The sequence below is a fragment of the Thalassophryne amazonica genome, chromosome 23 (genome assembly GCF_902500255.1).
Source record: "Thalassophryne amazonica chromosome 23, fThaAma1.1, whole genome shotgun sequence".
NCBI lineage: Eukaryota > Metazoa > Chordata > Actinopteri > Batrachoidiformes > Batrachoididae > Thalassophryne > Thalassophryne amazonica.
The window spans coordinates 28,127,274-28,145,769 of NC_047125.1; the positions used below are offsets into that span (position 1 = coordinate 28,127,274).

The 18,496-nt window shown below is 42.4% G+C and overlaps 1 protein-coding gene across 1 annotated transcript; it reads right to left on the minus strand.

Moving 5' to 3' along the window:
* Positions 1-1,317: 1,317 nt before the first annotated feature.
* LOC117505099 (SH3 domain-containing protein 19-like) lies at positions 1,318-17,863 on the minus strand. The gene is made up of 17 exons (XM_034164626.1): positions 17,432-17,863; positions 13,217-13,253; positions 12,219-12,259; positions 11,055-11,106; positions 9,401-9,536; positions 9,046-9,208; positions 7,726-8,970; positions 6,470-6,541; positions 5,689-5,896; positions 5,231-5,474; positions 4,951-5,157; positions 4,537-4,595; positions 4,207-4,457; positions 4,085-4,116; positions 2,371-2,590; positions 2,144-2,238; positions 1,318-1,994 (listed from the first exon to the last, which is right to left on the minus strand). Exons 1-17 carry the CDS (start codon positions 17,520-17,522, stop codon positions 1,887-1,889), a joined length of 3,261 nt encoding a protein of 1,086 aa, XP_034020517.1. The 5' UTR covers positions 17,523-17,863; the 3' UTR covers positions 1,318-1,886.
* Positions 17,864-18,496: the final 633 nt, after the last annotated feature.

Sequence of the window (18,496 nt, forward strand, 5' to 3'; positions counted from 1 at the left end):
CAACCCCTGGCAAAAATTATGGAATCACCGGCCTCAGAGGATGTTCATTCAGTTGTTTAATTTTGTAGAAAAAAAAGCAGATCACAGACATGACACAAAACTAAAGTCATTTCAAATGGCAACTTTCTGGCTTTAAGAAACACTATAAGAAATCAAGAAAAAAAGATTGTGGCAGTCAGTAACGGTTACTTTTTTAGACCAAGCAGAGGAAAAAAAATATGGAATCACCCTGTAAATTTTCATCCCCCAAATTAACACCTGCATCAAATCAGATCTGCTCATTGACATTGACCCTATGGGTCTTTTTGCAAGGAATGTTTTTGCAGTTTTTGCTCTATGGCAAGATGCACTATCATCTTGAAAAATGATTTCATCATCCCCAAACATCCTTTCAATTGTCCAAAATATCAACATAACCTTGTGCATTTATTGATGATGTAATGGCAGCCATCTTCCCAGTGCCTTTACCTGACATGCAGCCCCATATCATCAATGACTGTGGAAATTTACATGTTCTCTTCAGGCAGTCATCTTTATAAATCTCATTGGAAAGGCACCAAACAAAAGTTCCAGCATCATCACCTTGCCCAATGCAGATTCGAGATTCATCACTGAATATGACTTTCATCCAGTCATCCACAGTCCACAATTGCTTTTCCTTAGCCCATTGTAACCTTGTTTTTTTCTGTTTAGGTGTTAATGATGCCTTTCGTTTAGCTTTTCTGTATGTAAATCCCATTTCCTTTAGGCGGTTTCTTACAATTCGGTCACAGACGTTGACTCCAGTTTCCCCCCATTCGTTCCTCATTTGTTTTGTTGTACATTTTTCGATTTTTGAGACATATTGCTTTAAGTTTTCTGTCTTGACGCTTTGATGTCTTCCTTGGTCTACCAGTATGTTTGCCTTTAACAACCTTCCCATGTTGTTTGTATTTGGTCCAGAGTTTAGACACAGCTGACTGTGAACAACCAACATCTGATGATTTACTCTCTTTTAAGAGTTTGATAATCCTCTCCTTTGTTTCAATTGACATCTCTCGTGTTGGAGCCATGATTCATGTCAGTCCACTTGGTGCAACAGCTCTCCAAGGTGTGTTCACTCCTTTTTAGATGCAGACTAACGAGCAGATCTGATATGATGCAGGTGTTAGTTTTGGGGATGAAAATTTACAGGGTGATTCCATAATCATAATTTTTTCCTCAGAATTGAGTGATTCCATATTTTTTTTTCCCTCTGCTTGGTCTAAAAAAGTAACTGTTACTGACTGCCACAATCTTTTTTTCTTGATTTCTTATAGTGTTTCTTAAAGCCAGAAAGTTACCATTTGAAATGACTTTAGTTTTGTGTCATGTCTGTGATCTGCTTTTTTTCTACAAAATTAAACAACTGAATGAACATCCTCCGAGGCCGGTGATTCCATTTTTGCCAGGGGTTGTAGTCGACTTCACCGTCCACTCTGGAGTGCAACGGAGAACTGGATCAGGAAAAGGTCAAAAGGTCAAGGTGAAAATTTGTTGCAGAAAATCACAGCGACACATGAAATTGGCGAGGCATCCACACATCAGATATACTCTCTAGGAAAGGCAGCAAAGCGTCCGTCATGCTTTCGGGCATCGCGGCAGTAGACATCAAAGCAAGGTCTTGGTTGCCACAGCGATGACACAGCTTCATCATGTCTCAGAGTTCATGTTACGGTTTCTCCAACCAGTAAAAACAGACGCTTTTTGAAAAACTAATGGAAGATTGAAACACTGGAAATTTTAAAACAGTCATACATGTGCACGTCCACGTGCACACAGCGTCATGGGTAAGACTGGTATGTGGAGAAGATGGTTGCTTCCAAACCCCACAGTTGGAACGCTGTTAGCGATTCAGGATTTATTTGTTACAGAAGGGAAATGTAGTTTTTAGGCACAATTCCACGCTTCCCGCCCACAGCTCCCAGAATCCACTGCTCGTCCACCAGCTCCACCTGCGTTATGATGTCACCAGCCTGACAAGGTAAGGAACAAAGGAGTGAGGACTTGTTTATTTAAAAAAAAAATAAAAAACAGTCTACAACTGGCTCCAAATCAGTAAATTTATGACTGAAAGACCGTCTTTACCGCGGTTGGCGTTACTCAACGCCGCCATAAAACACACCTTTAGCGTGAGCTCATCTTCGCTCTCTGCAGAGAAATCAAACAGTGCCTTGGCCACACCCTCCACAGCACACTGCTGGCCTGTGATAGGCTGAGCTGGAAATCAATACAAGCTGTTAATGCATGAGGTGCGATGATGAGCGCCCTCTGGTGATGGACGTGAGTTAGAACGTTTTGGAGAGGGCTCGAGGTCTAGTTTAGATATTCTCAGTTTTTAATAATACGCACCGTGTCCTGCTTTCTCTTGTGTATTTATAAGCGCGTGCGTCGAACTGTGGCAGGGCTGCGTGAAGGCGGCGGGGTAAAGCCCCTCCCTCCCCTCCAGTCTTCCTCTCCTCCACTCAGCATCAACGTGTTCCACCACTTGGATCAGCGCCCCCTTGTGGAAAGACAGATCCTCTGTGGTCTGACCAGGAAAGTCGAACAGAGCCAATGCCCACTCCTCTGTCTACAGACACACACACACACACACACACACACACACACACACACACACACACACACACACACACACACACTTAATTTCCCAACTTGTGGCCCGTGGGCCACATCTGACCCACACTTGCTTTGTTTTGGCCCTCCACAGCAATTGAAAAGCTCTTTTCCAAATGATAAATTACTCATAATCAGATTAAAGAGTAACATTTTTATGATTCTGAAATTGCATTCTAGATTTAGTAATTTTCTTTAACATTCATAATGTAATTTTATGGATGTAATTCACACAACAACAAAGTGTATTTGTGACCCAAGGCCCTACATCGAGGCAAATTTATGGACCTTCACAAGAATGAATCACAAGAAATAATTTGGGCACCTCTGTTTAAGTCATTTTAGGGGACATAACGTAACAGATTAGCCTAAGCTAACTGAGCTACAGCAGCCTAAAAGCAAGACGGTATACTAAACATTTGAGCTAATTTCTTGTCCAGAGCCATTTAAATTTGGCACAACTTTCACAAATTGCTAATATTAAATGAAAATTAAAGAGGAAAACATACACAATTAGCATAATACATCATTCTACTGCAACAAGCTATCTGCTACATGCTAACTAATAAGCTAGCTTGCTAGCTTGTCAATGCAGCTACTGGGTTAGGATAGCCAGTTTGCTAGTTACTGCAGATACTATCTGAATACTAAGTTGACAATAATCAGTTAAGTAAAATGTATTTGTGGTCAACAGTCTTTTGGAAGTAGATCTTAGTTTTGGAAATGAAAGAAATTGGTAAATAAGCTCATCTGAACTATGTGGTAATTAAAAACCACAAATATGCTGAGAGAAGGAAGACGTGTGTTTCAGCTACAGTCATAAATTCTTTTCTGCAGAGTTGTGCGGATGTGTGACTACTCAGAAAATAATAGTTTATTTAGTTTCTCTATTTCAGGGCCCTTTTTTCACTGACTGCCTCACTCGATCTTAAGCGAATAAATTCATACAAAGTCCTTCCTGTAGGGTTGTGTGGAAGCCATCACAAAATAATGTAAATTTAACCATTTTCACTCACTCCTTTGTCCCTCAATCCATCAGACTGTACAACTCCTCACTCAGGAGGAGGAGGAGTAACAGGAAGACAGACGGGAAGGAGCCAGAAGCCAGCAGTATTTCCAGCATTTATATATGCGTCTTGAAATTTGCAAACTGTTTTTTACTTTCACTTTTGACACTGTGTGCTTCTATACAATGCTGCTGGAACCTCAAGTTCCCTGAGGGAGTCTTCCCAAGGGATTAATAAAGTTCTGTCTAATCTAATCAATGCATTTTAGAGGTTAGGAATTACAGCTAACTAAATAAGTCAATAAAATTTTGCAACTGTTTATAGTCCGTTATGTGACACTGCTAGCTAATATGACGGCCGTGTCCATTTTAGACTCTTCAGTTCCTTCAAAGGTCCAAAATATCCAAACAGCTTTTCATGTATGAAATCATGAAGAGAGTCACCTCTGATTCTTGGTCCTGTGAGGTCTTTGGTGCTGTTATGAAAACAGATAAACATGTTAGAAACGAAAAATAAAAGAAGGTAGGAAAGGTCTTATTTTAGTGGGACACTTCCTTCAGCTCACCAGGACTTTCAGCTGCTGCTGTGTCTGCTGTAGTCTTTTTCACTGTTTCCACAGACAGCGATGCCGGCTGTGGGAGGGGCTCCATCACCATGGTGAAGCTCAGAGGGAACATTCCTATACGCCCATGGATTTGACCCCGCCCCCACTCTTGCCCATTGACCTCCATGAGGACGATGACATCACCTTGGCAGAAGGTGAGCTCGTCTTCCTCCTCTCCTTCGTAATCAAACAAGGCGATGCACCGTGGACCACTAAACACACACAAAAAATGTTTTATTCATTATAAACATTAAAAAAAAAAAGACTAAAATTACATGTTGAGAGTCCAACCTGTCAGGCGGAAGGTCTAAAGGTTCCTTCTGGGCAGTTTGCTGTACAGGCAGGATGGACTGTGGGGAAAAAAAATAAATAAAATCATGTTAAATTCTCTACAATAAAAGCATTATTTGGAAAATGTAGCTAAAGCAGCCATATCCATGTATATTTATCACCCCCTAGGGCAAATCCCATGCAAATACATGGCTCGCTGTCACATTTCTCAGCCAAATGCAGCTGTGATCGCTAACTTCATGTAGCGAGGTTGTTTTATTATTTAAGTTTCTACCAACGATTCTTATAATCAATTGGATTTATGGCTGCCGTCGTCTACACGTGCTAACTTCACTGGGTGACCTCCTTAACTATGCTCCCGAATAATCACAATTTTAAAGGCCTTAAAATAATACTTTTTAAAATGTTCCACACCTTTGACTCTGATAGGTCAGAACCCTCTAACACTGGTTTTAATTGGCTGTCGTGATCAGACACAGGATCTGGTTGGGTGTCCAAGTCCAGGAGACATTCTGAAGGCTTGATGACAGATGGGACGTTGGTTTGATCCTGCACCTCGCCCAACAGATGATCTGAGGGGGCGGGACTTGGGTCATCCAGGACGATCAGGACTTCCTGTTTCTAAAACACAAGGTTTAAATATTTCGTGTTGAAGAACAAAAATGCACAACAACATGTGTGCACGCATCTCTACCATGTAGCTGCTATAGAGAGGGTGGCCAGGTTTAGGGCGGGGCGGCAGAGGCGGGCCTCGCTTTGAGACCCTTTGGCTCTGCGTTTGATTGGCTGCCACAGAAGGAGGGCCCTGTGAAGGCGGAGCCTGGATCAGTGAAGTGGTGGAAGATGCTGGACTGGTTTTTGTCATAGGGGGAGGTGGTCGCCCAGGAATAGATTTGATTGGTGGGGGGCGAACGGGGAGGAGTTTCACAGCTGACGGCCTAAAGAAAGAAATGAAGAGAATTAATGATTTTATGTGAAGGGAAGCTTACTGTTCTGTGTTTGATGGCAGCAGGTGGTGGAAAAAAACCCCCAAAACTCAATCAGAAAACCAGCAGAGTTCAATTTGTGCCGCCAAAACCTCTCTGAACTTTTTGTTCCACCCCATTTTCTTTCCAAATCATGAAGTCTTTAAGACTACTGTGTCTTTCTTACCAGGGAGGCAGAGGGGGGTCTGAGGAGTTTGGGTTCACACTGCTGGAGGTTTCAGCTTTGGTCTGGATCACAGGGCTCTTCCTCAGAACTGGAGCCGGCGCTTTAAGGCCCGGGGCCGCGCATGAAGGTTTGGATGCAGGAACAGCAGGTTTCGCTGGAACTGGTTTGGTATCAGAGGCTACGGTGGGTTTGGGAGCAAGAGTTGGAGCTGGAGATGGACAAAAGATATCAAACTTAAAAACACCGTTCATTTTTATGGGATGACTGGGATTCATGAGTAATGTCCAGAACTCTTACATTTTTGCTCACGTCCTCTTAATTAGTGAATGAGGCACGACGTTAATGAGGTTTCAGCTAACGACAACGCCCTCTGGAATTTAAATGCACACATCTCAAAATATATGGTTTTGGTGTCGTTTAATAGCTCGACAGATACAAAAATACACTTGCAAGTTGTGATTTTTTTTGGCTAAATTTCTGACAAGCATTCATATAAGAGCCAATAAATCTAATGGAAATTATCCATTCATCTGTCCAGCTACACGGCTGGAAACGCAGCGACACACGGCTGCTAATCAAAACGTCTCACAAACATCAGCGTTGGATTTTCTGCCTCTCACACAGTAGCTGCATTTTTCCTTTTACAACCTTTGAGCTGCTTAATGTAACAAAGTCTCACAAACGCCACATAAAACCTCTGCAGGTTTGCATAACACTGCTGCATAATGAGCAAGCGGGCTCCGTCTCTCAAAAGCGTCATTGTTCTCGCTCTCTCTCTTACCAGTGGCTCTGCGAGATGACGTCAGTGTGGCCGGTTTACTTGGGACGTCTGGACGAATGCTTCCTACAGTCACTGACAAAACAAAATAGAAAGATTGCAGAAATGATGGGTCATAAAACACTTATTATCCATGAAGAAAAGCAAACAGGTGGAAGAATTAGTCAGGCAAAAAGACAACTATGTGACCATCAATTATTTTCCAGAGAACAAGTCAGTTTTTGTTTTTTTTTTTAACTAGTTTGGGAGGTCCTGCTGAGCCAGTAATCACTGTGCATCAAATAACATCCAGTATATTGTAAATTCCATGTTTATTTGTACATCTTGCTTATTTTTGGAATTTAAAAGTCCTTATGTTAAGTAACATCACATGCTGTGGTGTGCACATGTGCTATGTGGAGTTGATGCCTGTTGTTAAACTCACCCCCAGGGTAATGCTGGATTAAAGTGAGCTCAAAACACAAAAATAAATAAAAGGTGCATCTTTTGCGCTGCAAACTATGGTAAATAAATGTCAAAAACAGATCAATTTTCACTTGTTTTTTCACCCTTTTATCACTGTAGTTGAAACTCCCCTTGGGGCAACTGTTTGTTGTGATTTGGCGCTATATAAATAAAATTGATTTGAAACATCTAAGATGGTCAAAAAAAAAAAAAAAAAAAAAGACATTTGAAGATGTACTATCTGGGAAACTACAGTGAGTTTCGTCTCCATTTTACTGCAATATTTTGCACCCCTTTGCTTCAGCGTCTGTAGACAAACACTTTTATTTGATCTTTCTAGGCTCAAACTGTTAATCAACACAAGAACAAATATTAAATTAAACAACAAAGCTCCACTGTGCTGATAAGAGAAATCTAACAAGGCTAACATGATGAGCAATAATTCAGGTGCACGTGTCTTAACTTGGTAAACATTCTGAGGTCTTATCAGCAGCAGGAACACGAGCAGCTAAAAGGAAGTGACCAGCTTCCTCATACGTGCACTTGTTAAGTGGTGTGAAATTTTTGACGCGTGCACCAACAGACCACAGACCAGCAAAGTGATCAGAGGAATATTTCTCTGGTGCAAAAAACCCCCAAACAAAACAAAACAAAAAAAAAACAACACCGGACAGACAGACAGGCGTCTGGAGGGCTCAATCTTTGTCTGCTTCCTAATTGTGTTTCTGAACATGAAACTAGAAAAACCACCGATATTATGTAAACATTATATAAAAAAGAGGCAGGACCGGGGTTAATGTGTGTTTTACACTGACCAGTTTGGGTTGGTGTCTCCACAATCTCATTGTTTCCAGGCTGATCCTGCACAGCCGTGCCACTGCCGACCTCTGCAGGGGGTCTGGTGGGAGGAGCCGTGTTAGTCTGCCCCGTGGTGGTTTTCTTATCATGGGGATGATGTCCTACACTGGTTCTTGGTGCGACCGGAGGTCTGGGTGGGGGTTTGGGGTTGACTGTGGGTGCAGGCTCGCTGACAGCAGGGATGAATTTGTTTGGAAGGGGTCTGGGGGTGGGGATGGGGATGAGAACAGAGGCCATAGGCGGGAGGTTCTCTGTAGAACTTCGGGGTTTGGGGGCAGTTACCGCTGTTTTGTCACTGTTCTTGTGGGGTTGGAGCACCAGTGAAGGATCTGATTTTGGGGTGGAAGCAGAGTTAGTGACGGTTTGGGGTTTAGAGTTTGATTCTGCAGAGGAGAGTTTGCTTCTTTCCAGATCAACTCCTGATGATTCACCATCTTCCCAGAAACTCTTGTTGGATGGCTTTGGACTGTATGCCAAGGATTTAGGTTTTGGGGCCACAGTAGGAGGGGCCACTTTGCCCAATTGTCCCTGGAGACGAGGGCGTGGCCGGGGTTCAGGTTTTTTTGTGACAGCATTGCCGTCGCCACTGTTGCCCTCTCCAGAACTCCCATCAACCACCTCCTGCTGCTGCTCAAAGGCCTGGATCCTGGCTTTCAGGGCTGCCATGTCATCCAGGCTCAGTTCCCCTTTGTCCTCCTCCCCGTCCTCACTCCCTGAGTCACTGGACACGCTGCTGTCGCCACAGTGACCCTCAGGAAGACCCCAGTCGTCAGAGCTGAAGGCCTCAAGCAGCTCCTGCAGGTACTTCCCCGGACTCACTTCCTGGTTAGCAGCGTCACTTCTCGCACGAGCAGCCAGCGTCGCTAGACCGTCTTCACGAATCTTCACTAATGTCTGAACTTTGACCTCACTGGTGACTGGCTGTGAACTAATCCTGGAACGAGGCTGTGGCCTGGGAGGCTCCAACTGTGCCTCAACGCCAGCCAAAGTGTGATCCCATTGGTCTGTTAGAGCTCCAGAGGTGGAGATCAAAGGTGAAAAAAGGTCAGAGACGGGGTCACAGCACTGTACGGCCGTGGATGTATTTCCTTCCACTTTGTCAAGGGGTGGTGACTGGCTGGCTGTATTGGTGATGTCATCAACATGAGTTGGCTTCGGGGGAGAGGGGAGGAGTGGCCGCGGCGGCTTCGCTGTTTTTTTTACTGCAGACATACAAAATGTACCTATAAAGTAAATCAAGCCCACAACATTTTAATATGCATTAAATAAGTAATGACCTGGTAAGTCCTGTGGACCAGGATCAGACCCCGGGTCGGTCTGCGTGGCGATGGTTGTCCTGCGAACTGGACGTGATGAAGAAGTGGAGACAGACGAGGAAGACGGAAAGAGAACCTGCTCGTGTGTCTTCTCCCTGATCACCTCCTCATAAGAAGGAGGCGGCTGTGGAGGAGAAAACAAGAACAAGTTCAATCCACCCAAAAAATCCCAAATAATAAAACATAAAAGAAGAGGCACTCATTTATTTCCTGACAAAATGTCTGATGTTTTCCTACAAGTTAAGTTCTAGCTTGAAGGTTGGAGTTTTTTTTTTTAATTTTACACGTTTAGCTGCGGGGACAGACAGCGGGTTACCTGTATGGACGGAGGGATTGTGGGTCCCCAGACCTGCGCTGCAGGAGGCGGCGGAGGAGGGAATCCTCCAGCAGCTCCGGGGAACCAGGAAGTGGAGGCCAACGGCTCTGCTGACAGGATGGTGATCTCTGGTCGTCTAGCAACATATCAGAGAGACACAGAGAGAAAACAAAAAGTCAGCGTGGACCAGAGGAACCTACACACACACAAAAAAAAAAAAAAATTTAGTTTTCTTTAATCATAAAAATGTTTGATCCTGAATTCACACCTACTGCCTGCACATCCAACATAAACTAACTACAACAGAACCTCGGTTTTAGAACTTAATTGGTTCCTAAATGTTCTGAAACCAAAACCAACTTTCCCATAAGAAACAATGTAAAAGGGATTAATCAGTTACAGGCCCCAAAAAGAATAGCATTTCATGCATAAAAGGCAGACAAAATACAAAGAATATGCATAGTATCTTATATAAAATACTGTACAGCAATTATAATAAAATACACCAATTAATTTCACCATGACTGTACAGAAGAGACCATGAGAACATCAGGTAACTGAACTTCTGAACGGATCAGACGCCTCTGTTGCAGTGAAACTCTGGTCGGATTTAATGTTGTATTGTATGCTAACAGCATTAGCAGTTTTAGCTGTCAGTAGCTTCACCCGTTAGCTCCACTATCCAGTATGATTAGTGGAAAAAATGTGGCTCATAACTTTAAAATGTCCACAACAAAACAACAACAAAAAAAATATGATTTAATAAACATCCGAAGATGGACATTCTTGCTTCTTTTTTTTTTTTCTTTTTTTTTAAGTTTATTGTCAGATTACAACCCAAAATGGTGCATTACCGCCACCTACTGCAGCGGAGGTGTTTGTGAACCAACACTATTTGAAAAGTGATGCATTTTTCTGTCAAAAAATATGTTCTTAAACAGGGTTGTTCGAAAACCGAGGTTCCACTGTACTTCGGAAAACAGTTTGACCTGAACCATCCCTTAGTTATGCTGCTACAGACTTAGACTGCTGGGGGGTTCCCATGATGCACTGAGTGTTTCTTTCTCTTTTTGCTCTGTATGCACCACTCTGCATTTAATCATTAGTGGTTGATCTCTGCTCCCCTCCACAGCATGTCTTTTTCCTGGTTCTCTCCCTCAGCCCCAACCAGTCCCAGCAGAAGACTGCCCCTCCCTGAGCCTGGTTCTGCTGGAGGTTTCTTCCTGTTAAAAGGTTGTTTTTCCTTCCCACTGTCGCCAAGTGCTTGCTCACAGGGGGTCCTTTTGACCCTTGGGGTTTTTCCGTAATTATTGTATGGCTTTGCCTTACAATATAAAGCGCCTTGGGGAAACTGTTGTGATTTGGCGCTATATAAATAAAATTGATTTGATATTGTCCGGCGGCTGAAGATAAATTCCAAAAAGCTCAGTTATTCACTGAGAAGAAACAAAGCAGCAAAACATACTCATGTTTTACATTCGCGCAAAACCAACTCTGATTTCAACTCATACTGCACATGTTTTTTCACCCCATAAAGCTTCCAAGTCCCGCCCACTTTGCCAGACCTCACAGATCAAATTTGATTATTTTGTGGTAAGTCAGGAGAGATGTTCGGGTTTAGCGGGAGCAAACAGTAATGTTGGAGGCGTCTTACCTCCTGTCTCTGTCCCTGGGTGTTTCTGACACGGACGCCGACCTGGTGGAAGCTGACAGACACAAAACAGTTAAACACAGTTTAGAACAAACAAGCAAACAAACAAACTCAGTACTGAGGCCCAACATGTCCATCAAAATAAGCACCGATGGAGGAACGAAACACGTAAATATGGAAAAGGCTAAAATGAGGACACACGAGAAGATGTCGCAACAACATCTTGATTTTTTTTTTACGTCATGCTAATAAACATTCACATGTCTCAGATTATTTGACTCTGTATCTTCAACAGTGACCCGGTTCACAAGGACATCATCAAAACACAAAAACACTTTCTTCAACTAACATGAAAGCTGCCTGTGGGGAGAATTCAATGAGCCAAAACGCCAACGGGAACATTTTGTACACTGCACACGTGTGTCATAATGTGTAAATTTACACAGAGGACACCCAGCTTTTGTCCTTTTTGTTCAACTTAAAAAGATGTAGCTGTAACTTTGAACATTTCACTTTATCTTGCCACAATAACATCCTTAAATCTTAAAAATGGAAATAAAGCTTAGAGGGGAAAACTAATAAACCTGCAACGCTGGAATTTATTAACAAAAATGGTCAAAAACAACAAGGAGCTGAACGAATATTTTCCATCTTTGAATCAAACATTTTCCAGCCTTCAAAATCTTTTACACAATTTTGTTTTTCCCCTCAACAAATGAATTAAGAAAGGGTTGCCTTAAACTTTTTGCACAAGTTCAACAGAGAAATCAATAGAATCTAACCACAAAGGGAAAAGGTTTTATTGATTTTCACATCAGAAGCAAAGAATTCTTATTAAACATTCACATGTGAAAAATATATTCATATTTTTGCAACAAGTGTTGCTTTCATGGGTTTGTTTGTATCATGGGAGATGTTTGATTTTCATTAATTTGTGTAAGAATCAGCGCAAAAGCATTTTGAGAGGCTTTCTGCTGGTCCAATAAGGTCATTCAGTGGAATGTTTCTTTTTAGATCTGATCAAATTTCAGCAAATATCTGGAATGGTCAGCCTTCAGCGCATAAACTCCCACATAATTTGAACCAGTTCTCCCTTTACACAGAACGTACACACAAAACATACACACAGAGAAAGAGAATAAGAGGATCATAAGGATGAAAACTTACTTCTCTTGATGGCTGCTCGGATGGACGACAGAGGACCGTGACTGCACACACAGACAGAGAGAGAGAGAGAGAGAGAAGGAAAACATGAGTCACAAATATTTTACTTCACTCTCCCTTTTCCACTCATAGTATTTAGCTTGCTTATTCACTGTATTTTAAAGCCATTAGATGTTCATCTCGCAGTGCTAATCTACGATCCGGTTAGAGAGGAATGGGTGACAAATTACACAAAAAACCAGCAAAGAAACACTCTCGCTTTTGCAAGTTAAGGTGCTCCACCCCTCCACTAGAGTCCCTTCCAGACTCAACATTGAGGCCGACTGGATCTGTTCCTCCAACCCAACACCTGATGAAGTTTGGTGGCATTCTCCGCAACAATGGGCCGACTTATAATTTGGTGCAGCTCAGCTGATTTCCAGGTGTGAGAGCCACTTAAGACATTTTACGTTGGTTTTTCCTTCTACATGTCACCTGAATGTATTTGTCTACGATGATTATCTTCACACTGACAACACAAAAGCTGTTGCACAACCTGGAAAAAGTCACTGCAACATCAAGTGTTCATCTACAACTATGTGGGCGAATGCAGGGGGAAGAATCATGTGGCAAAGAAGACATCCTGTCTTCTATACATTTTAAATCCCACTGAGGATCTGCCCCATAAACACAGAAGGTCTTTAAACTCAGTGACTTCTCCAGGCGGTTGCTACGCCAACCAGCCAAGAGCCTAAATACTTTCAGGAGTGTGTCAGAACCAGAATCAATGAGGAGTGAGCCGCCGTGTCCATGTCTGCGAGGATACTCGAGAAAATAGTCCTCTGTCAGTTCTGTAAGTCTGAAGGTGTTTAAATTTTGATATATTACTAAATTCCTTCCCCCTGGACTCAACAACAAACACGTTTCTTCACCACATGTGAAAGATGTTAAACGCACTCTTATTGGTAACAGTTCCCCATGGTGGACAATCGCACGCGCTGAAGAAGAGGAGAAGCCCTCACCTGAGACAGTGGTCTGGTTTACGTCTGTCAGGACGACCTGTGGAAACACAAAAAAACCAAAACTGATCAAGACAGAAGTGAACAGCTGTCACCTGGCAAAGGAAACATCTCGTTTGAAAGTTATTTTAGTCTGTCCTGAAGTTGAGCTCCTGGTTGGCTGTAATTCTCAAAGCACACCTTCGACTTGAAGAAAAAGTCAAGTCTGGAGGTTTTTGACTCAGCTGTCTCCTGTGTGGTTGGGAATCCTGAATATATCTGCTGAAGATCCTGACCTCACTTTTTCCAAATTCAAATGAACAAAGTTTGTGTCGACATTTTTTCCCTCTTTCCTACCTTCTTTCCTCGACTTCCTTCCACACCCTAAAACTGATAACCAGGTTCATCTGACTTATTGTAGCATCCAAGAAAACGAAACACGGACGTGTTGAGACAATATTCTTCAAAGATGAAAAACGTCTTACTTTTCTATCCTTCCATTACTCATTTTTTCTTCTCTCACCTCTCCTGCTTTCCCCTCCTCTCCATCTGTGAATCTAAACTCTCTGGGCGGTCCTTCTGCTGTGCTCAGTGTTCTGATTGGCAGAGCTACAGAGACTAATGAGGAAGTGAGGTTCTGATTGGCTGCTTCAGGATTCTGTTTGAGTCATCAGGATGTTAACAGTTCCAGATGTTTTTTTCCTCCTCCTGCTGTTCTATATTAAAGTTGCGTTTAAAGACACAACCGCAGCAGTTTTTTTTTTCTCAACGTGGCTCATCTGTCAGTTCCTGTTGTGGTTCCACACTGGCACAGGGAGGTCAGAGGTCATAAATTGGAAGCATTTCAGGAAAAGCAAAATGTCTTCACAGTTCGGTGACAGATTGGAAACACTGACATGGAAACAAGCTGGGACACTGACATGAGACATTTATCACCTGACACTTTTATGGCAAGTCTATTTACACAAGCTGAAAACAGCAAAATGTCTCAGTGGACATTACCGCCACTGTCTCTCCCTGCAGCCTCATTTTGGATTTTATCTGATATGAGAAAAAATAAAATAAAATAATAATAATAAAAAAAAAATCATGTAAGAGTGGGAAAGAAAGAAGCCAAAGAGGAGAACTCCCTGCTCAAGGACAGACAAATGTGCAAAATGTCCCACAAATTCAAAGAATATTATAAACAAAAACAGCCACAATGATACGGAATAAAATCCCCCAATGTAACCTGATAAATGTTTTCAGATCTGTGGAGGACAGCACGATAAAAGGCGATTTTCTCTGCAATATAATCACCACAAACTGAACAAATAGTTACTGAGACAGCCTGTACCAGCCTGTACCCTGGGGACGCCACTCCGTGCATCTATGGACTGCCCAAAATCCACAAACAGGACGTGCCACTCAGGCCTATTGTATGTAGCACAGATTCCATCACATACAATGTAGCCAAGCACCTCAAGTGGATTTTGGCTCCTCTAGTGGGTAACTCAGAACACCATGTGGAGAACACACAAGATTTTGTGAACAAGATCAAGGACCTGCAGCTGGAGGCAGATGAAACAATTGTGTCTTTTGATGTGACTTCGTTGTTCACCTGCATCCCCACCGCTGAGGCTGTCTCAGCTGTGAGGCAGAGACTGCTGGAGGATGTGTCTCTACTTGAAAGGACCAAACTCACACCAGACCACATCTGTCAGCTCTTGGAAATTTGTCTTAACACCACGTATTTCCTGTTTAGGGGGAATTACTACAGGCAGATTCATGGCTGTGCAATGGGGTCTCCGGTATCCCCCATTGTGGCCAATCTGTACATGGAGCGAGTGGAGAAGACAGCCTTGATGTCTTTCACGGGCATCTGTCCCAGTCACTGGTTCAGATATGTTGATGACACATGGGTTAAAATCAAGCAAGAGGAAGTTGAGGACTTTACAGAACACATCAACTCGGTGGACGCCAACATCAAGTTCACACGTGAGGATGCCAGAAACAACCATTTAGCCTTCTTGGACTGTGATGTTACGACTGGAGAGAACAGGCAGCTCCAAACAGGGGTTTACAGAAAACCAACTCACACTGACCAATATCTGCTCTTTGGCTCAAACCACCCCCATGAACACAAGCTCGGGGTGATCAGGACGCTTCAACACAGAGCCCTACAGGTGCCCACAACTGCAGAGGGAAGGGCTAAAGAACAACAACGTGTCCGGAAAGCCCTCACAGTATGTGGTTACCCACGATGGTCCCTGAACAAAGTGAAGAAGTCCCAGAGAACAAAGAGACCAGATAGACAGGAGACGGAGACAAGAAGAAGAGGAGTGTCTCTCCCTTATTTAGCAGGAGTAGAGGAAAAACTACAGAGGATCTTCAGACAGCACAAAATCCCAGTTTACTTTAAACCTGTTAACACCTTGAGACAGAAATTAGTTCACCTTAAGGACAGGATCCCTAGTTACAAACAGAGCAATGTAGTGTATTCTATCAGATGTCAGGAAAACTGTAACGAACACTACATAGGTGAGACTAAGCAACCTTTACACAAAAGGCTATACCAGCACCGCAGAGAGGGCGCCAGTGGACCTCAGTCTGCAGTTCATCTCCACCTTAAAGACACTAACCAAATGTTTGAGGACAAGGAAGTTAAAATATTAGCCAGAGAAAAGAAATGGTTTGAGAGAGGAGTCAAGGAGGCATTCTTTGTAAAACGTTTGAAACCTAGCCTTAACCGGGGAGGGGGTCTGAGACACGCTTTATCCCCTGTTTACAATGGGGTACTCAGGTCAAAGCAGTTTCAGTCTTTTGTTCATGGTAATGAGTCATTCACGTCATCAGCAGAGTCGTCAAGGGAGCCATCAGGAGCGGGACAGCTGCCCTGTCATTAGGAGGGTGCTAACTAGACCACAATAGGTGCTAATTAGAGCTATTGTTTAGTCACCAGCCTATAGCAGTCTGCCTCTCGGTAGGAGGGGTCTGGTTAAGTTTAAAACTCCAGTTTTGTGACTTCTTGATTATTCTTCTCTACAAGAGTCAAGACAGAAGTCAGACCACCAGAGCAAGAATTTTAGCTGAGGAAGCTTCTGCGATTTGAAGCGAAACGTCCTTGCGTCAAGCAACCCAGTCCAGTCGAAGATTCAAGCTTCTCTACTTAGTTTGGTAATGGAAATTTTGTGCCATGAAGGGCCAACAGTTCTTCCACCCAATCTGCTCAACAGGTGATTTTGAGGGGGACAAATAAAATAATGATGATGATAATATACGAGTATATATATATATATATATATATATATATATATATATATATATATATATATATAAAATGAGCAAGAGTGACATGTTTGAAAAGCTCCAACCACATAAAGATCAGATTTTGTCCTTCATAGAAGACAAGTAAACGAAGGGTGAATAAGTAATCATGTTCAATCTAGTTTTTAATTAACCAGTTAAAACTACAGTGTCTCAAATTCAGAACATTTTCAACTTTACCGCATAAAACCAGCATTAAATGGCTTAAAACCAATTACAGATCGGCTTTAAGATGCTCAAACTGGGTTTAAACCATTCAAAGTTTCTTAAACCATTTTAAATGGTTTAAAACCATTTTAAGCACCTTAAAAACAGTTTTAAATTGTTCAAAGTCAGCATTAAACTGTCTCCAACCAGTTTGAAGTGACTTGAAGCCGCCATTAAACAATTTCAAACCAGTTTAAGTGGCTTAAAACTGCCATTAAATTTTCTAACCAGTTTTAAATGCCTCAAATCTAAAATTTTTGAAGCAGCAACAATTCATAACAATTTGGCATTTTGTTCTTAAATGATTAAAGAACTATTTTAAGATGATTTGAGCTGGTTGCCATCAACTCAAACGTATTGCATTCAGAAAATTTTAATCCATTTTACCCCAAACTACTATTAGATAAAAGCATTTTCTAGTTTAACATAATAAACCAGTTTAAAGTGGATTAAAAAGAATTTAAACCCATTTATTAAAACAGGCAGCAAATCGTTCTATTTGATAAACTGTAATCTTTGTTTTACAATAATTAGTTATAGAAATTGGTAAAAAAAAAAATAAATAAATAAAAATACTTTAATCAATTAAACTTTGAAGACATTTACCAAAGAACAAAATGACAAATTTTGGAGAAATTTATATTTGCTGATATTTCATAACTAGTTTGTTTTGAATCGCGGTTCTCGGGGATCGAAACTCTGAATCGATACCGGTTCGGTTTTTACCTCCGGAGCTGTTTGTTTGTCTCCTGACCACTTGCTCCCGGCTTTCTCTCCTCATGTTCTCCTCTTCCTCTTCTGTCCGAGCCTCGGCCATGTCTCCTTTCTTCCTTCCTTCTCCTCTTTCACACCATTATTCCCTCTTTGCTCCTCCAGCAACAACAAACCGGGACAAGTTCACCCCAAACACCGCCAGCTTCAGCCTCCACTGCCGCTTCCACTCTACTGATCTGCTCCTAATCACCACCTGGACGAACTGCAGCGTTTAATCGTCGATAAAAGCGTCGGTATCGTTTGAAGACTTTATCCACTTCCCTGTTTGCCCTCCTGTGTGTCCGCGAGCGCTCCGTCCACCGCCGCGTGACGTCACCCGCAAACAAAAAACAGGGATGAGCAGAAAACGTGGAAAAGAATGGCACTCAAAGCGTATAACTCCGCCAAAGTCCAAAACAGGGCAGTTTCAACTTCAGAAATTACAGAGAAACAATAGTTAGCGCCTCTATGTGGGATTTGACTGGATAATTTGACAAATGGGAACTTGACTACATCCGGGTCTTTCGTAACCTAGCAACCTGAAGGGCCAGTGAAAACCTGTAGGCTTTCTCTGTTGTTTATGTACACAGTAAAGCAAATTGCTAAAACTTCGATAACAAGCTGGTGAAAATTCACTATGCTAGGGGAGGTGATGGGTGTTGGGCTTGAGATCAGAGCATCCTCGGTTCAAATCCCAGCCTGACCGGAAAAATCACTAAGGGCCCTTGGGCAAGGTCCTCAATCCCCTAGTTGCTCCCGGTGAGTGAGCACCTTGTATGGCAGCACCCTCGCATCGGGGTGAATGTGAGTGTCTGATGCAGATGGAAAAGCATTATATAAATGCAGAACATTTACCATTTATGCTAACACGGTAATCAAAATGGACACCGAACGTGATGCTTGTTTTCACATGACCACTGGGCACTGCTATTTTTCCTTGTTGCACAAAAATAGTAACGTCCTAGAGCGGCAACGGGTTAGCATATAGGTCTCATTAAGACCAAAAGGTGTTGGGGATAGTTTACCAAATATCGCAAA

Excerpts from the sequence above, each read along its gene's own strand:
- LOC117505099 (XM_034164626.1), bottom strand. The coding sequence starts at position 17,522 with ATGGCCGAGGCTCGGACAGAAGAGGAAGAGGAGAACATGAGGAGAGAA. Across the intron at positions 5,158-5,230 it reads CTCTCTATAGCAGCTACATG|AAACAGGAAGTCCTGATCGT; the intron begins GTAGAGATGCGT and ends CTTGTGTTTTAG. Across the intron at positions 1,995-2,143 it reads AAGATGAGCTCACGCTAAAG|GCTGGTGACATCATAACGCA; the intron begins GTGTGTTTTATG and ends TTACCTTGTCAG.